The 20,635-nt window shown below is 33.4% G+C and overlaps 3 protein-coding genes across 3 annotated transcripts; 1 reads left to right on the top strand and 2 right to left on the bottom strand.

The window, feature by feature from the left end:
* Nucleotides 1-1,429: 1,429 nt before the first annotated feature.
* LOC139523735 (cytochrome P450 1A1-like) lies at nt 1,430-11,688 on the bottom strand. Its single transcript, XM_071317986.1, has 2 exons — nt 11,587-11,688; nt 1,430-3,720 (listed from the first exon to the last, which is right to left on the bottom strand). The coding sequence occupies exon 2, from the start codon at nt 3,070-3,072 to the stop codon at nt 1,504-1,506; it is 1,569 nt and encodes a 522-aa protein (XP_071174087.1). The 5' UTR covers nt 3,073-3,720; nt 11,587-11,688; the 3' UTR covers nt 1,430-1,503.
* Nucleotides 6,202-11,486, bottom strand: LOC139523724 (uncharacterized). Its single transcript, XM_071317959.1, has one exon. The coding sequence runs from the start codon at nt 9,668-9,670 to the stop codon at nt 8,663-8,665; it is 1,008 nt and encodes a 335-aa protein (XP_071174060.1). The 5' UTR covers nt 9,671-11,486; the 3' UTR covers nt 6,202-8,662.
* A 785-nt stretch (nt 11,689-12,473) lies between the features above and the next one.
* On the top strand, nt 12,474-19,977 carry LOC139523740 (putative tyrosinase-like protein tyr-3). The gene is made up of 4 exons (XM_071317992.1): nt 12,474-12,586; nt 13,553-13,906; nt 16,729-16,844; nt 18,867-19,977. The coding sequence occupies exons 1-4, from the start codon at nt 12,584-12,586 to the stop codon at nt 19,897-19,899; spliced, it is 1,506 nt and encodes a 501-aa protein (XP_071174093.1). The 5' UTR covers nt 12,474-12,583; the 3' UTR covers nt 19,900-19,977.
* Nucleotides 19,978-20,635: the final 658 nt, after the last annotated feature.

The following is a 20,635-nucleotide window of genomic DNA, read 5'->3' on the forward strand; positions in this document are numbered from 1 at the left end:
ATGCAAAAAAGCTAGAGGCTCAAATATGTGTTTTGAAACAGACTGGAAACTGTGTGGTTCAAAGTAATGTGTCACTACCACCAGTTGAGCAGGATTTGATTCAAGAGCACTGAGTTGAGATCGCATCTAATCATATTCTTTGTGGGGCTCGTGTTACTTGGTCTTTAATTTTCTAAGAAGTGTGTTTCTTTTGGTCGATTTTCGTACTTTTGTCATAGCATTGTGAGATTATCTCTCGGCTATTGCGCTTCGACTGTCCCCTTGGAAAGTTCCGCCTCTTATTTTTCTTTTTTGTTTACAATCTTAAAGAAGTTATGACGGCGCAAAGACTTACGAAGACCATGCAGTGAACTTCCTTAATGAATAAAATAATATCTGTGTCTTTCACCGTAGATATATTAAACCGACCACACACGGCACATATAGAAAAGACGTGAAGGTCGTCATAGTTTACGATCTTCCACAATAGAAGTGTATATTTTTCTTAAAATCGCCGCGAGTCTGTTATGTTTTAAACAAATTTAAGACACAACCAAATATCTGGCAACAACAAAAGTTTTTGAGACGAGAAAACTTCTAAAAATATAATCAGCGACAAACATATATTAAACTTACAGAGCAATACCAAATGTAGAGACTATCAAATATGCAAATTTATGCATTCATTTAACCCCGCCACATTCTGTTTGTATGTGCCTGTCCAAAGTCAGGAGCCTGTAATTCAGTGTTTTTCGTTCATTTTTTTGTACTTAAATAAGGCCGTTAGTTTTTCGTTTGAATTGTATTACATTGTCAAATCGGAGCCTTTTATAGCAGACTATGCGGTATGAGCTTTGCTCATTGTTGAAGGCCGTACGCTGACCTACAGTTGTAAATTTCTGTCTCACTTTGGTCTCTTGTGGAGAGTTGTCTCATTGGCAATCATACCACATCTTCTTTTTTTATATTGAGAACCACTGAGTTCCTTATAGTTAACATGCTACTATTTGCATTTTGCTGCTTTTCACAACTGTTCTCTAAAATACAATGTATATTTCTATGCATGATCAAAATGTATCATGATTAATAGTTATATGAATACTATTTATTAAACACATTTGCCATGTATTTAAATGCGTTAGATTATGAGAAAGTATAGTGGTACAAAAGTAAACCTGCCACCCTGCAGTGTAAGGACAAGAATGGAAACATCACTTCGTATTCCATTTTAGCACAGGGGGCGAAAGATACAAGAGGAACACTTAAAAACTTATAAATCGAAAATAGACTGACAACGCTGTGGCTAAAAAAAGAAACAGACAAACAATAGTACACTAAACACAATATAGAAAAAATTAAGACTACGCAACACGAATCCTATTAAAAACTGGGGGATGATTTCAGGTGCTCCATTTATTATAAAAGAAGAATAATAACTTCTACGAAAATGTGTGTCTTTTTTTATTTATTCATATCTATAAAAATCAAAAAGAACTATAATACTGTTGTAAGTCTGAAAGTTACTTATCTGTGTTCCACAAGTACATCAAAATCCAACGGTTTTAATGTTAGACCATATTTACTGTCAATAACGGGAACTTTGCCAGGGACTACGGAAAATTTGCAACGTTGCAACATTGTGGCAAAAAATATGAAAAGTTCCATATGGGCTAACTGTTCACCAGGGCATTTTCTTCTTCCAGCACCGAACGGTAAGAACAAATCTACCTTGTTCACAGACTTCTTGTCTTCACCTAGAAATCTGTAGGGATTGAATTTCTGCGGGTCTGGGAAAACTTCCGGGTCATGATTAACGGACCAGAGGTTTAAGAAAATTAAAGTATTTTCCGGTATAAAATAGTCATTCAAAACCGTGTCTTTAGTTGTGCTATGTGGAAGAGCAAACGGGAATATACAGGAGTGTCGCATGGTTTCTATTATTGTACTTTCTGTGAACGGCAGATGTTCGAGATCCTCGAATTCGGGATATCGGTCCATCCCAACATACGCTCGTATTTCCTGATGGACTTTTTCTTGAATTTCTGGGTGGGTTACCATAAATAGCACACTCCATTGAAGCGTACTTGCAATAGTGTCAAAACCAGCACCAATAAGTTCTTGCACCGTCAAAAGTATATGTTCATCTGTTAGTCCCACGGCGGACTTTGCTTCTTCCGGTATTTCTTCCGTGGCCCGGATTAATGCGTCCGTAACATCGCGAAGATTGGCCGGGTTATAAGTATCCAGATGTTCTTGTCTCTTTTTCAAACTAAAATTATCCATAGTTTTAAGTATTCCAAGAAAGGTATTGAAAGATCGTTTTGTAAAATGGCGCATCCACGGCATTATATCGACGGGATTTCCAGCACCCATTGTTGCCATGAATTTATCGTTCATTTTCACTAGAAAAACAAAGTCTTCATCGTCTCTCTGATATCTTTGACCAAAACAAAGTGCACAAATAATGTTCCCAACGGAAAGATAGATTTCATTGTGTGGATTTACAGGTTTTCCTTTGGATGATAGCATATTATTTGTCAAGAGTTCGGCCTCAGAAATAATTGCCTGTTCGATTGGACTGTTTCTTTTATTTGTGAACGATGAAAGACTATTTTGTGCAATTTTTCTGTGAAGTTTCCATCTTGGTCCATAATCACTAAATCCCATACTTTTCCCGTTTGCAAGAAACTTAAATGTATAGAAGTCTGGTCTCCCGGCAAAGTCTTCCGCTTTATTAACGGTCGCCTTTCTGATGGCAGTAAGTCCATTTATGACAATAGTCGGTCTACTGCCCATCATGATCTGGTAAACGTCACCATATTTTTTCCTGAGTTCCGTCAAATATACGTGAGGTTTCTTCCCAAGACTTGGAAGATTTCCGAGCACTGGCCAGGCCATTGGACCCGGGGCATTAGAGCATTTTCTATCATCCTTTTTTGTACGATAAATGATCCATACCAGAAGAAAAGACAAAGCCAATAAAAGTGGAGTATACACTGATGTTCCCAAGTACATGTACTGAGTATACATCCCTGTAAGTGAAACTCTATTTAAATTCACTTCTTGTTGGTTGTGTTTAAACTTTATACACATGTACTGAATCCTCTTAGTCGGACGCAAATAAATACTAGGACAGTCTTATATAACTTTGAGTGACATCTCGTAACAAATGATGGGCGTTACGGTCGTTTAGTTTTGATTTGTGTAAACCATTTTAGAACGGACACTCTTTCCATAAAAATGACATATCTGTATCTGTCCGATGTTAAATGTCACGGTCTTCATGCAGTCACCAGTTGACCACGTAGTTTCAAATTTCAAATAGTTTATTTCGCATATCGCACAAAAGAAATTTGAGATTACTTTCCTTACATTACTTCTTTTGGTTTTAAACATAAACATATTGAGCGGAATGCTATTTTCACACACTATACTATACCAAGGCGACAAACTTAAATAGAAAACAGCTGACTATCGCGGATGTCATTCCCAGTTGAATGAAACAAAATTATATGCTTTTATCTGCTTCGTGGCTTGATTGCTTTATTTTTTTTGTTATTGACTGAAATTTAACACTTGAAAACAAGAAAAGAGAAAAGTATTTTACATCTTCAACCTCGGTTGACAAGAGAATATGAAACACCTTGAGCTTGTCCATTGTCCGGCTAAAGTGATTTAATTGTTGTCATGTCATTTTGACAAGTCTGGCCTTTAGACAGGTCACTCATCTCTTTTATGTAACTGGAAAGAAAATCCTCGTGAATAAAAACGTGAAAATTTTAAACATCTGCCAAATTGATGAAAACTGCTCAAATCTTCATATATTATAGATGATTTATATAAAAAACCGGGATTAGAAAAAGAACAGCGCTGAAAATTCTCAATTTCCAATTTAAGCTTGATTCTTGCGATTCGTGAATTTTTCGTCAGTTTGGTACAATAAACTGTGTTGGGTCAGAACAATTTTATTAAAATTCAGACCTATATTAACTTGCTTGCTCTTACATGTATAAGTATAAAGAAATCAGAGAACTATATGTTAATGAGATTGGGGTCAGTACTCAATCTAATTAAAATATAGATCTCTGATTTCGTTTTACTACACATGCTCATACATGTAGTATAACGAAATCAGAGATCTATATTTTAATTAGATTGGGTCAGTACTGTGCTTTATGCAGAATGAAATATGCCATTGCGACAATTCTTAGAGTGGTTACTTTTCATGTTAATTTGAAATCATGTCGTTCTACATTCGTGTCTTAAAAATGTTTGCTTTATTTGTACAAGTCTTATACAAAACCCCACTTCCATGTTGAACTTCGACAAGTTCAGTTTGGGGTCCTCTTCGCGGTCCGCGTTTAAACTATGTCGATTCTTTGAAAAATTAAAGACAATGAATTAGATTTTTTAAAACAACTAACCTTTAAAGGGTTGGGTGTAAATTTCAGGATAAAAACAATAAATGAACAATGTCAGAAAATATAATGTATTTGTATTTGCTTTAGAAACAGGAAAAAACGCTAGGCTCTCCAAGCTTTTTCCTGCAGTTTCGTAGCGTTTACAAATACATATACATGTACATACAAAAAGACACGTTCTTCCGCAATCTCCAGATCAACTGTACAGAAAAAAAAAATGCTTCAAACTATTATCATTAGCAAAGAGATGATTAATGCCCCCCTTTTTTCTCAGAAAGAAAAAAGAATAGAAACAAAGAGAAGAATAAAAACTCATTGGACGAGGGAGAAAAGTTGGAATAATCAATTCTAAGTAAGGGCATAAGGCAATACTTATAGCTTGCTTTGTTTAAATATAAATATTATTCATTTTTTTGTATCAGTATGTCAAAAGAGGTTGTACAACCACTTGGTCATTATACTAGCTAACTTTTTTGTATGATCATTGTATAGCAGCCTTAGTATGACTTTATAAAATAATTGCTTCTCTTTTCATATAATATCAAACAAAAGTTAAACACTTTCTCTTTATGAAACAAGAAGAAGTAGGTCTCTGGGTCGGACATGTAAAAATAAACTGTGACAGAAGCATATTACATTATGTAGGGCATTTATATAACAATCACAATCTCTTCTAAAGAAACGAAGTTAATTCAAACTATTTCTAGAACTTGAAAATTTTAGATACTTGAACAACTGAAAACTGTTTGCCAACGTGAGGAATTTTATTTTCACCCCAAATCAAAACAAAATTAAACGTATTAAGAAAAATAAAAGGGTGAGACTAATTTATTGAACATATAATGGAACATCAATTTTACGCGAAATCCCAATTTATTAAACACTGAACAGATCGATATTGGGGAGCTGAGTTTTAAAGATAAAACTATTTGTCAACGTATGAATCAAGATTTTTATGCGAAATACCAATTAATTATTAATTAAAACTAAATATATAGATATAAGAAGATGTGGTATGAGTGCTAATGAGACAACTCTCCATCCAAGTCACAATTTATAAAAGTAAACCATAATAAGCCAAAGTACGGTCTTCAACACAGAGCATTGGCTATAAAGTATACTTGTACTTGGAAAAAAATGGAAAAGGAAGAGTTGTTTCAGAGATGAATTTCACCTACTCATATGATGTTGGGCGTTATTATCCACTCTACTGTGACTGGTATCAAGGATTAGGTTAATAGATTGAAATTTATTTTGTAAATACTAATTAGAATAGAAAACCATGTTGATCCTTCAACTGTATTCTTATCCCACCAAATATAGTAATAGTGTTGTATTGTAATTCTGAGATCAATCAGCATACATGTATAGTTGTAGATGTTCCTGATGTTTTAGTGTTCATAGTGTACTGCAAGTAATTTCTCATTGTGAGCTCTGTAGAGTTTGACAATAAACTAAGTGTATATACATATGCCTAGAAGCAAGAAACAACCTAAGACAAAACTCTATAAGATAAACCAAGTATGTGCACAGCTTAAAAATGATGCCATATATTCTACTATAAGGCATAACAGGTTACTGAGTACTGTAAAGACTCTGCTTAGTATCATCCTATGCATTGACATATACCCCATATTTGCAAGGGAGTGCAGCTTCTCATTTACCAATTTCTACATTTACATGTATGGATAATTTGACGACGGATCTTACCACTAGTATAGTAATAAGAAAGGTGATGTCGACTTACTATTTTGATTCTCTATTATATCACTCCCTAATGTAATAATTAGACAAAACTAAAGTAGTTAATAATTTCTATTAATAAAAAACATAATATCAAAATATTTACATACACAATAAATCACTCAAAATTACTCTAATCAGAAAGATTATACTATATTACATAACTTCTTAATACAAAATAACTAAAAACTTATACTTGATTTGGGTTTGGGGCAGACTCAGCATTTTCTAAATTACTGACATTATTAAACTCGGTGTAGCAGCTATTGGAAAGCTTTTAGAACATAAGAGTAAGTGTTTACTCACTGTAAATGCTGTAGCTTAGGCTACAAGAGCCGGAATAACAATGTCAGTAATGCACATGGAAGTAATGCTCAACTCGGTGTAGCGGTCAACTCGGTGTAGTTAGCTACAAGAGCCGGAAGCAATGTTAGATGCTACTCGGTGTACCCAGAACTACAAGAGCCGGAAGACAAGTGTGCTACAAGAGCCGGAAGAGCATTACTTCAAATTGATGTGGATGAAGATAGCAAAACTGCTAGACAAATTTAATAGCCCATTCAAATATTAATGTACATGTACTGTACATGGAAACAAATGAAAACTACAGAATTTTGGGGAATTAATGAATTATGTATTCCCATTACCAGATTAATTAATTAATACGGCCAATATGGCTTTAACAATTTTAACTGAATCTGCCCAAAGTACATGCATATAGTCGACAAGTGTAAATACATACAATAATCATGATAATGTACTAAATTAAAAGGATAAATATATGAAAAAATATTCACAAGAAGTTACATGTTAACAAAGCAACATTAAATGTGCTAAACAACATTCAAAAATTTATGGAAGAGCGGCGGGGATGGTGGTGGCTGTATAAACTTTGATAAGACACAAGACCTGGCAGTAACAATGTTAAACGATCAATGATGTCATAATTAATTAACAGCCAATCAAAAGCCTTGACAATCAGAACTAAAAATAACTGTCTTATAGTTGAGTCTATAGGAACAATTTAACAACATAAACATGACTTATACTTATAAGTCTTAATTTATTTTGTAAATACTAATTAGAATAGAAAACCATGTTGATCCTTCAACTGTATTCTTATCCCACCAAATATAGTAATAGTGTTGTATTGTAATTCTGAGATCAATCAGCATACATGTATAGTTGTAGATGTTCCTGATGTTTTAGTGTTCATAGTGTACTGCAAGTAATTTCTCATTGTGAGCTCTGTAGAGTTTGACAATAAACTAAGTGTATATACATATGCCTAGAAGCAAGAAACAACCTAAGACAAAACTCTATAAGATAAACCAAGTATGTGCACAGCTTAAAAATGATGCCATATATTCTACTATAAGGCATAACAGGTTACTGAGTACTGTAAAGACTCTGCTTAGTATCATCCTATGCATTGACATATACCCCATATTTGCAAGGGAGTGCAGCTTCTCATTTACCAATTTCTACATTTACATGTATGGATAATTTGACGACGGATCTTACCACTAGTATAGTAATAAGAAAGGTGATGTCGACTTACTATTTTGATTCTCTATTATATCACTCCCTAATGTAATAATTAGACAAAACTAAAGTAGTTAATAATTTCTATTAATAAAAAACATAATATCAAAATATTTACATACACAATAAATCACTCAAAATTACTCTAATCAGAAAGATTATACTATATTACATAACTTCTTAATACAAAATAACTAAAAACTTATACTTGATTTGGGTTTGGGGCAGACTCAGCATTTTCTAAATTACTGACATTATTAAACTCGGTGTAGCAGCTATTGGAAAGCTTTTAGAACATAAGAGTAAGTGTTTACTCACTGTAAATGCTGTAGCTTAGGCTACAAGAGCCGGAATAACAATGTCAGTAATGCACATGGAAGTAATGCTCAACTCGGTGTAGCGGTCAACTCGGTGTAGTTAGCTACAAGAGCCGGAAGCAATGTTAGATGCTACTCGGTGTACCCAGAACTACAAGAGCCGGAAGACAAGTGTGCTACAAGAGCCGGAAGAGCATTACTTCAAATTGATGTGGATGAAGATAGCAAAACTGCTAGACAAATTTAATAGCCCATTCAAATATTAATGTACATGTACTGTACATGGAAACAAATGAAAACTACAGAATTTTGGGGAATTAATGAATTATGTATTCCCATTACCAGATTAATTAATTAATACGGCCATAAATCAGATTGAATACATGAAATGTATGCGGTCTGAGTGCCCCAAAATTAAGTAAAAGTTACAACAACCAAAGATATAAATCCAATACATTTATATACATGCAATCTTATCATTGTTATTACATGTATCATACTACACTACATAAGTCCTAATTATTCCTAAACCTAAATGACGACAGACATACAAGTGATCCTAGATCGATCCGCAATATAGTATACTGTAAAACTAGTACAATGTATCTCATATAATAATATATAGTTATATAATGATTGACAAATTTGCCAATTTTATCAATTCTTTGCTAAAGAATTTTGAGCTCTTTTCAGGTCAGACTCTGAAATTTTTATATATCTACAGTAAGCATCTGAAGACCATCTTCCCATAACTTTTATCAAGTGGTCTTCAACCTGAACTGAACCGGCAGTTGTCGCTGCCCCTATACGAAAAGAATGGCCACTGTAATAGGTAGAGTCAATACCTAAACTATCTAAAGCATGTTTGAATAAAGAGAGAAATTTAGCTCTGGTGACAGCAGCCCCAGTTAAATCGACAAACAATGGAGTTTCAGGAGACAGATTCCTTTGAAAGCGATTATTCATATACAAACAGCATATCCTATGTGGGCAAATCTCAGTACCTGTTTCAAAAAGTTTAATAGTCACACCTTGTCTAAAAGGATCTGTTTTAGAAATTTTAAGCTTAAGATGTATACTGTCGCTTAGAATAGTAATATCTGAAATACATAAATTAAAAGCTGGATCAAAATTTCCACAACTATCAACTGTGAATTCACCACATCTTAAAAAACCAAAAAATGCAACTGTACACATAGTTTCTAATAATAAATTCTCATAACTACTGTTCTGGCGCAGCCAGAGACAGACTTTCTGTAAAATATCAAAAGTTATAGGGTACCTTGGTTTAGGATTGGTTTTATAAGTACGCTTTACTCCATTCAGTATAGCTTTGAGTCGTCTTAACTTAGTTAAATCAGGATAATTTATGTTAAGTTCTAAACATTTGAACCTAATACCACACAAATACAATTTAATAGTACTATAACTTATATGTAGTCTACTTGTACAATAAGCAACAAAAAGTAATAATAACTGTTCATTGACTGGTACACACCCAGGCAATATTAAAGCAACAACACCCGTTAATAACAAAAAAGAAGTGTATGATCTAAAACCAGTTTCATAAGTTTTTCTTGTGCCTGTAGATATTGCTGCCTCCCACAACTGGCTAACTACGGTGTCGAGCTCCATAACACAAGTTGAGGAGGAGGAACTTTGCATGGAACCTCCTGTGCTTCTTTTGCAAGGCGACGAAATTTGTTTATCTGCAAACGAGACAAAGCATCAGCTTTAGAATTAAATTTTCCTGGTACATGTTTAGACAAAAACACAAAATTTTGTTGTGCAGCAATTAATGTAAGTCTCCTTACTAAAGGCATTATATGAGCTGATTTGGAACGTCCTTTTTTCAAGATGGCTACCGTAGCCTCATTATCACACATAAAAATTATTCGTTGCTTTTTCCACATGTGTCCCCACAAAACGGCTGATACCACTATAGGGTACAATTCTCTAAAAGCTATAGATACTTCTTTCTCATCAACTACTAAATTTGAAAACATTGATGGCCATGATTCAGCAAACCACAGTCCTTTATAATAGCCACCAAAACCGATAGAACCAGAGGCATCTGTATATAAACACAAGTCATCAGAAGTTATATTTTCTTTGTTATAAAACATGCTGACACCATTCCAATTTGAAAGAAAAAAGAGCCACATTCGAATGTCTACCCTGCATTCACATGTTAGTTTGATATAGTGGTGTAACGCCTTAACTGTTGTTGACACTAAGATCAGATGGGATACAAATGTTCTCCCTGGGATGACGACTCTAGATGCAAAATTTAAATGGCCTAGTAATTGTAACACCTCCCGCTTTGTGCAGGATTTTTTAATCAGAAACTCTTTCAAGAAAGATGAAATTCGAATAAGTTTATCGTTTGGCAGTCTTGCCTCCATTAAATTTGAATCCAGAATAATTCCAAGATATTCAATAACTGTGTCTGGACCTGAAGTTTTATGTTTAGCCATTGGAATCTTGAGAGTGTCAAAAATGTAGTATAATAAATCCATATTTCTCTGTCCACATTTATGTGGATGTTCAAAAGTTATGAAGTCATCAAGAAGGTGCAAAATGAATTCTATGCCAAAATTATTCTTTGCTATCCAACATACTGCTTGCGACAAGTTATCAAAAATTCTTGGGCTTGATCGACAGCCAAATGCAAGTTTGGTATAGAAATAATATTTTGTACGCCATTTAATACAAAACATGTGCCACTGTGAGGGTAATACTGGCATTAACTTGAACGCATCAGAAATATCGGTTTTACACATGGTTGTGTATCTTCCTAAATTCTGTATAATTTGAATTGCATCGTCAATGCGCACATATGATAAAGAGCAACTATCTTTGTCAATCATGTCGTTAACACTTTGATGCACAATATTTTCATGTGGGGAAGATAAGTCTACTATAAGTCTTGGCTTTCCTGAATATTTTCCTATTGCAACACCTATTGGGCTTACTCTGTATTGCTGAAAATGCAATTCCTCAAATGGCCCTTCTAAAAACCCTTTATTAACTTCACTTTCAATAAGTTTATCAACAATATCTGGTTGAGTAATAGCTGATCTTAAATTTCGACATTCTTTAGTAGGAACATCTGTATTAGAAATTAAGGTATCGAAACCAAAAGCAAGGCCATGGCATAAATAGTTTACAAATTGTTTATCTGGATGATTATGTAACTGTTGCTTTAACTCATCTACATTAATTGGAGTATCAACTTTTTCTCTCTGGTTAAAATCTAGTCATTTATTAATATTGTCTGTGTTGTTTTGTTTTGGATTTTTCTTTCCTGGACACCTGAATGCTGCATGGTTATTAGAATAGCAAATAGAACAAACATGCGCATATTGACATGGTTGCCTATTACACCTCCTATCATTAAAGTTATTACAAATTTCCGTTTCATTATGAGTTACTCTTTTTCTACCATAACGGTCCAAATCCTTCACAGCAAAAGTTGAACTTTTAGAATAACTAGCTGTGTCTTATAGTTGAGTCTATAGGAACAATTTAACAACATAAACATGACTTATACTTATAAGTCTTAAGAAATAGATATTTACCACTGACACACATGAAATATGGGTTAGTAGAACTAATCTGTTAATGTACAACTGTATAGCAGTATTCTCTTTCTTCTAGGTCCATTCTGTGGTCTCTTAAATCTAAAATTTATCGATAAATGTAATATGAATAAAGATTGGATACCTAATATCTTTTCTCAAAGTTGATTAAATCCTTCCAACGTCACTATGTCATTTAGTATATTGTACTTCATTACTGTTTCTAGTAATAAGTCAAATTATTTAGGGTATCATGAGAAACAATATAGGATACATTACAAATACATGTATGATGAAAAGATCGTAGATTTTCGTAATTCGAGAAACTACATGATATTCATTTCAGTCAATTAAGTTCGTGGTAATGCAACATGGGTATACCGTGAACTATGATTCAGTATACTGTTCCAATCTATGTATTTAATAATATAATATTCTGTTACGGAAAATGGTTGTGTTACACGATACAGTTCCTCCGACTAACTAACTCGTTTCAGAAACGTAGCATTGCTTTTACAAAGGCTGAGAATAAAAAATAATTCAAAATTGTTATTTGAATAAAAGAAGACTTTGTAAGTTGAATCCAATGAGGCAGACCAAAACACAACCATCATATTTTACCAAAAACTAACTTCCACCCATTTTGAAAATTTGTCAAAAGTGTCCCCCTTTTCTCATATAGTCATACCGACATTTAATGGGGCTTATTTAACAAGTGTTGTCCTTGTTAATAAGAAGAAAACACTATTAATATTTTTTGAAAATTTAATAGCGTGAAGAAGAAAATGTTTATATTTATGTCGCGAAATTTGTCAGATGATTACCGTAGGCACTTCCTTATTACTGTACAGATTCCTATCAATATCTTGAGAACATGGTTAGATCTACTTGGTGAAATACGGATAGTTATGTTTATATTCAACACTTAATGAAACTTGAAAACGGATTTGAAATGAAAAGAAAGCTAGTGTTTCTGGTATTGTAACAAGTTAATGAGATGGTAAGAAGGTTATGTTTAAAACAATTATTTTCTAATTTTAACTTGATTTTTTTTAGAGACATATGAGAAACTGTTAAGCATTGGAATGAAGTTTCTACTTTATGTATATATACACAAAATTATAATAAAACGACAGTCTGTCCAAATTTTAAGATTGATTGGTTATTGGTTGCCTCACGTCCAGTGGCCACATTCTAATACATGTAGAATCATATTCAAAACAGTGTAGCTGTAGCCATTCACGGATTGACAACCTTAAATTATCCCATTGACTGGGGCAGATTATGTGAACGTTTGTCTGTAACAACCGCTGCTCACTATGTACTTGTTAAAGGCACTTAAACTGTGGGGTCACAAAAGGTTCTCAACACCTAAATAAAGAAATTAGAAAAACTTATCAGGAATAACACGATGTTTTGATTTATATCAATAATATAAATCAAAACATAAAGTTATTCGTGATTAATTTTTCGAACTATTTTAATATTAAAGGCGTTAAGAACCTTAGGTGACCCCACAGTTTAAATTCTATAATAAGTAAGTAGTGAGCAGTTGTCGTTACAGACACACGTTCACCTAATCTGCCCTAGTCAATGGGATAATTTAAGGTTGTCAATCAATGGCCACAGCTACACTGTTTTGAATATGATTCTATAATCATATAAAAGTATAAAAAAATAAAGTTATGGTGACATTTTTTTTAAATATGAAAGATCAATTTTTCGTTTAAAAAATTGAGAGAGGCAGGGAGGTCAACTAAACAACCAAACCTTTTTCTGGTGTATTTGTTTTGTAAAGGCAAAAGGATAGAAGTATTTGTGGGATTTGAACTAATCACCAATATTTGAGGGCAAAATGTATATACATCGCCTGAGGATTAAAACAAACATTTTAAATGTTTTTATAGCGATATTAAATAATTTCATTTCTAATCGTCAACTTTTAATCGTTTTACTCTTTTTGAAGGATACACGAATACTGATTCTGTGGATAACAGTATATCTATGCCTTTTTGTAAGCAGCATAGAATCAAAAAGTTTTTTCATCCATTCGTCGGTGGTCAATGGAAAAAAGAAAATTGTTGCCACCGAAGTAAACTCGACGGCATCCTCATTTGGAAATACCCGCCCTAAAACTGCAGCTGAACAGAAGTCTGGAAAGTTCGAGATTCCACTATCGTCTGCTGACCAAGAATGGCTCGGATCTCTGTTGTACCATCCTAATGAAAGTGATATTCGATTAAGAAAGGAGTACAGACAATTATCTGAAAAGGAAAGAGGAGATTTAAATGTAGCATTTAATCTATTAAAGAATGACACGGTAAGAGTTATTATATATATTCATTTACACCATGTTCCACATTCAATCAACGTGAATGTCCTTTGTAAAGCGTCCTGTTACAAAGGAGGCGAAAGGCCATTCTCTTTGAAAGTACTCTCAAGAAATATTCAGAACGGATCAGATGGTTTTTGGTTGTCATTTAAATATGGTTCAATACCCCACTTTCAGAATTCGTGTTTCGGTTGTGGTTAATTTCTTTATTTTTATAATAAGATATTTTAATTGCCTAAAACTTAATAATTGTAATCATATCTTATGTACATACATGTCTTTAGGCTAACAAAGAAACCGGCTACATAATGTTAGCATTTAATGATCTTTAATCTGGGATATGCAGCTTGGCGTTGTTTTTTTTATTATTATATCGGAATGACTTTTCAAATTGCTTTTGTGTTGTTCCGTTATCTGAGTGAACAGTTTCTGATGTTTCTATGAAGTTATTAATATGATGGTGGTTATTTTAATGTTGAAGTACATTGTAATAAGCAGATAAGAGTAACAGATGTCGAGGAATTTCAGACACAGCAATCGATCGAACAAAACAAATTTTATAAAAAATAAACATCAGACACCTTAATCATACCGTCTTTAACAATAGAAATATTTATCCCACAATGTCAGATGTGTGTAAAAGAAAGATTGACCGATTGTTTGTTGCTTAACGTCTAGTGGCTTAGTAATTTTTCATGCATCTTCAAGACGATAAACAGATGGAAAACAATTACATAAATGCCTCTGATGCCTAAAAATAACCCCACAAAATCCTTTAAAAGTTTTTCTTCCTGTGTTCCTTTAAGATTATTTTATAGGTAGTGGCTATTTGACCGGCACCGGCTAAATAGCAAATTTGCTATTTGACCGGCACCGGCAAAATAGCAAATTTGCTATTTAGCCGGCACTGAATAAAACTGTTCATTGATGGGATTAGTAGAGAATGAAAAAGCTTAATAATAAATTAAAATAATTTTATCACAATATCAATCATTAAAATTACAGTACAACCAAAATAAAAACAAATGATAGTTTGGGTCAAATCTTTTGGCCTTCCACATTTCTTAATATTTGGTTGAAGTAATATATGCGAAACACGCGATCCACAACAACTGGAATTCAGTAGGTGTTATTCTTGTTGAGCGGTATCTCGTTCTTCTTTTTGCGAAACTTGTGAAACTTGTTTTCGTGAATTTTCGAATATTTGAACATTATCAGTATCATTTTCTTTATTGTCTGTTACATTTATATCATCATTAATGCCTTCAATATCCTCATTAACATGTACGTGTGTTTGTTCATGTTCATTGCCACTTGAACTTGTGCTTTCCACAGAATCAGAATCTATAACTTCAAGAACCATACACTTCTTCCCATGACTCCAAAAATTTGTAACGCTCTGAATAACATCTAACGCTCTGTTCAGTGATATGCGCCACCAGAAGCTTTGGATAAACCTAGCCATTTGCTGTAACAGAATTTGTGTCTCCCTGTATTTTGTGCTTTGAGAAATTTTCCTCACTCTTTTTGGTGTACATATGATGACTGGGTTTCTGATATAACAGTATCATCAAATAATCTAAGTGATGTCCTTACTGTGTTAATCTCCCAACGATCTGACACTGCAGCAGCAACAATCAAATTTTCGTGATTAACTTCATTTAGTTTGAGTATATGCCTACACAGAAGAAGCATACTTTTAACTGCCTCTTGTTTGGACTCAATTGAAAACATTGGTTTAATCAAAAAGTATTGTCAAAAAGATGCATGGGAAGCTATTAAATAAACTCATCATAGATACCAGGACTAAATTTTATATATACGCCAGACGCGCGTTTCGTCTACAAAAGACTCATCAGTGACGCTCGAATCCAAAAAATGTTAAAAAAGCCATATAAAGTACGAAGTTGATGAGCATAGAGATCCAAAATTCCTAAAAGTGTTTCCATAGCTACGGTAATCTATGCCTGAGGTAGAAAAGCCTTAGTATTTAAAAAAAAATCAAAATTAAGAGCGTATATAAAGAGAAGAAAAAGAACCCTATCTACATATGCAACATATGCACACATGATGCAGATTCAAAGGAAGCCAGTGTAATGTGTAGTTCCTGTTCGGAGTGGCAACATTTATCTTGTGCTAGATTAAAACAACTTACAAAGGCAAAGAATTAGTTTTGTAACAATTGCAAATGTTAAATCATGTGTCCTTTTGAAATTCGTAGCAAACAACTTTTAATATTGTCTTTTTTTATGATGTACGTAGTTTAACATAACACTATTTTTATAGCATGGCAGGATATTTAAACCATAGATTTTACACAGATTTGGACATCTTTTTAATAAATATTTTAGAAAAAAATATATTTAGTAATGTACAAATGTGTTTTCATGCTTTTAATTAATATTATAAAGTTATAAATTATTTGTTGATAAACATCTTCAATATTTTATTTTTGATTGTACTGTATATTTAATGCTTGATATTGTGATAAAATTATTTTAAATTCTTATTAAGCTTTTTTATTCTCTACTAATCACATCAATGAACAATTTTATTCAGTGCCGGCTAATTAGCAAATTTGCTATTTTGCCGGTGCCGGTCAAATAGCAAATTTGCTATTTAGCCGGTGCCGGTCAAATAGCCACTGCCTATTTTATATTGAACACTGTCAATAAATTGAAAAATCGGAGACAGAAAAAATACCAATTATTGAGCCATCACAACTATTTCATCCAATATTTCAATCAATACTCAACCTAATGAAGTTTGATCATCAGAAGTAACTTTTAATGTTTCTACTTTATTTTTAGTCAGTTAGTTTGAACAAATATGACCTGCTGGCTAATATCCATGCTCGATCGTCTGCTAATGCTAATGCACATCAGGGACCAAATTTTATGGGCTGGCACAGAGTTTTTCTACTGATGTAAGTATCTGAATTAAATCTTCAAAAGGCTAGCAAAGTGTTCTAATATATATTATAAGGGTTTTGGAAAGGTTTATGCAATAGAAGACAATGGTGGACAGAATAACGAAAAAGACCTAGAACGAAAAGAATACTTCTATAAATGAAGACATCCCATCCATTCACTCTTTATATCCATCATCATGACAGATGGATTAAAGGACAGGTTAAAAATAAATACTAAGTATGGTCTTAGGACCAGGTCCAATTTTCGCATGATAATCAACAACCTGATAACTTAAATGAATCTAGAATATGAGACTGCAAACAAACGACAAAAATAATGAAAAAAAACACAAGAGTGCACACGCTGAAATGTCTCGCCTTCTATACTAATCATTGATATTATGTTGATAGTCCTAAGCATAAAGCTAAGCTTTATTACAACTGTCACATAAACTTAACATTAACCAAGATAACTAAACAAAGACCAATGAACCTTGAAAATTAGGTCAAGGTCAGATGAACCATGCCAGGCAGACAAGTACAGCTAACAATGCTTCTATACAACATATATAGTTGACCCATTACTGATAGTTTAAGAAAAATAGACCAAAACACAAAAACTTAACACTGTGCAATGAACCGTGAAAATGAGGTCATGGTAAAAAAAACCTTGCGCGATTGACATAAAGATCATAAAATATTTCCATACACCAAATATAGTTGACCTATGGCATATAGTATTAGATAAAAAGACCAAAACTCAAAAACTTAACTTTGACCACTGAACCATGAAAATGAGGTCAAGGTCACATGACATCTGCCTGCTAGACATGTATAGCTTACAATCATTCCATACAACAAATATAGTAGACCTATTGCATATAGTATGAGAAAAACAGACCAAAACACAAAAATTTGACTATAACCACTGAACCATGAAAATGAGGTCAAGGTCAGATGACACCTGCCAGTTGGACATGTACACCTTACAGTCCTTCCATAGACTGAATATGCTAGCCCTATTGCTTATAGTATCTGAGATATGGACTTGACCACCAAAACTTAACCTTGTTCACTGATCCATGAAATGAGGTCGAGGTCAAGTGAAAACTGTCTGACAGACATGAGGACCTTGCAAGGTACGCACATATCAAATATAGTTATCCTATTACTTATAATAAGAGAGAATTTAACATTACAAAAAATTTGAACTTTTTTTTCAAGTAGTCACTGAACCATGAAAATGAGGTCAAGGTTATTGGACATGTGACTGACGGAAACCTCGTAACATGAAGCATCTATATACAAAGTATGAAGCATCCAGGTCTTCCACCTTCTAAAATATAAAGCTTTTAAGAAGTGAGCTAACACCGCCGCCGCCCGATCACTATCCCTATGTCGAGCTTTCTGCAACAAAAGTTGCAGGCTCGACAATAATTATAGGGGGCAACATACACACTTCAACAATAGACATGTGTCTATACAAAATGTTCAGACTCAAATTCGTCCAGTAATTAAAGTATACTTATATGCATAATCAGCATTCAACTGTCATATAAGTTTCCTTCAAACTGTCACTTGTTCTGGTCCTTACATTCAAATATCTTATAGGTATCTTTCAAACTGTCACTTGTTCTGGTCCTTACATTCAAATATCTTATAGGTATCTTTCAAACTGTCACTTGATCTGGTCCTGAACATGCATGAAACATTTGCCACTGGACGTTAATCAACTAACAATCACCAATAAAACAGTCACATAGCATTAAGGAGAAAAGGCTGATGGCTTGGAGTCTGATTGATGTGTTGGGGAAGGGTTGCAAGTTACCTTGTGAACTATTATTCTAAATATCCAGATCAGCCTGTCAGTCTAGTACAAAGCATGGTAAATCATACCACATCTCCTTATTTTTATATTAATATTTTTAAAACATTAACATATTCTCGTCCTGACACATGCATTTCATTTGCCAATGAATGATAAGCAGCCATCCATCATCATAATTATATGACTTGACTAATCTTCTCTTTTTAAAGGATGGAGAATGCATTAAGACAGAAAGTAAAGACTGTAACAATACCGTACTGGGATGTAACATTGGACGAAGCAATGGACAAGCCATACAGTTCTGTCATCTGGTCACCTGACTTTATAGGAAGTGGTGATGGGGTCATCAAAAAGGGAGCCTTTGGTCATTGGCAAACACAATTTGGGTATGGCAACCTCATGAGGTTTTTAGGCGGACAAGGGAAATTAATGTCAAAAGAAAATGTTGAGGATATTTTATCAAAGAGCAGATTAGGGGAGATAACAAATCCTGCAGCCGAAAAGAAATTCAACATTGAAGAAATTCACAATGATGTTCATGTGTGGATTGGTGGGCAAATGAAAACAATAGAAATAGCTGCTTTTGATCCAATATTTTATCCTCTTCACTCGTTCACAGACTGTATATGGACAGAATTCAGAGAACAACAAAAAGCAAAAGGAATTGATCCTACCTCTGATTATCCTGAATTTTATGGAAGACCGACACACTCACCGTTTGCTCCAATGTCTTTGGGAAGTGTTATGGTTATTGATGGAATAAGTGACATTTGGAATCAATATGTACACTATACACCTAGGCCTTTCTGTAATGAAACTTACAATGGATGTAACTCTCTGTACATGAAATGTGATATTTCTAAAAGAAAATGCATATCTAAAAGTAGGAGTGAAGTTGAAATTGAAAATCAGTCATCAAAATTGAAAAAGGACGATGAAGTGCCAACTGATCTTGTGAATTCAGGATTTAAAAATAGTGTAAGTTTCAGCAAAGAATCAGACTCTGAAATGTTGTATATTTCAAACCGACAGCTTATCAAAAGATCAGCTGTTGTCAATTACAGACATTTTACTAAATTGAGCGAAAACTCCATAGCAGCTCACAAGGTAGTGACAATAACAACAATTTCAGATGTTTACCAGTTCTATTCATATTTAACAGATTCTCATACAGACTTGATTAACTTATTGTTATTTCTGATATATTTGAATCAATTTCACTTTAAACCAGAACACTATTGAATTCATTCAGAAATAAAATATGCAGAGATTACCTGTATCAGGGATGTTTCATTTAATCATCTACACCAAGGGATATTCTTATAAATAGTCTTGAATGTGTGTCTATAGTTATTGTCCAGAATGATAACACACAGAAAATGTCAAAATTGGTCCTATTGATGTGCATTCCATTCTTCTAGTACCATAAGCAGGTTATTTATATATTTAAACAGAATTTCCCTTGGTGGGAATGTTTTCAGTTGTGAACTGATTTTGTGTGCATTTTGGTATGTTCATGTCTTAAAATGAGGAAAACTGAGGAAAACATTTTGAAATTTGTCTAAACACTGCTCAGATACTATGAAGTAATTTATCATAAATTAGTTATAATTCTGAAAATGCATGAAATATAAGACAAACCCACTAATGGAAACAACAAAAGTTAACTGTAGTGCTACATTTAAATATGAAAAAAAAACAAACGATACTGTGGATTCATTTATTTTTTGTTGATTGAGGGAAAAAAGTATTTTCATGGATGATTGATTCTCTAGTTTCACTTAAGGACGTCTGCTTGTCATGTTTTGGAATTTTTGTCTGGCTAATATCTTGAAAACAAGCACATAAACCCCTATATTTTTTTTTGCTTTTTTAATTCTTCAATTTATTCCCTATCAATACATACTAGTTTTATGAAAAGTTATTTACTTTAAAACTGAGCAGCCAACATCCTTAAGTCTGCATACAAAGCCTATAA

The sequence above is a fragment of the Mytilus edulis genome, chromosome 5 (genome assembly GCF_963676685.1).
Source record: "Mytilus edulis chromosome 5, xbMytEdul2.2, whole genome shotgun sequence".
In the NCBI taxonomy this organism is placed as follows: Eukaryota; Metazoa; Mollusca; class Bivalvia; order Mytilida; family Mytilidae; genus Mytilus; species Mytilus edulis.

Bases quoted from the DNA above. Each gene is read 5' to 3' on its own strand.
- LOC139523735 (XM_071317986.1), bottom strand. From the start codon at position 3,072: ATGTGTATAAAGTTTAAACACAACCAACAAGAAGTGAATTTAAATAGA.
- LOC139523724 (XM_071317959.1), bottom strand. From the start codon at position 9,670: ATGCAAAGTTCCTCCTCCTCAACTTGTGTTATGGAGCTCGACACCGTA.
- LOC139523740 (XM_071317992.1), top strand. The intron at 13,907-16,728 runs GTAAGAGTTATT...CTTTATTTTTAG, and splicing joins ATCTATTAAAGAATGACACG to TCAGTTAGTTTGAACAAATA. The intron at 16,845-18,866 runs GTAAGTATCTGA...CTCTTTTTAAAG, and splicing joins CACAGAGTTTTTCTACTGAT to GATGGAGAATGCATTAAGAC.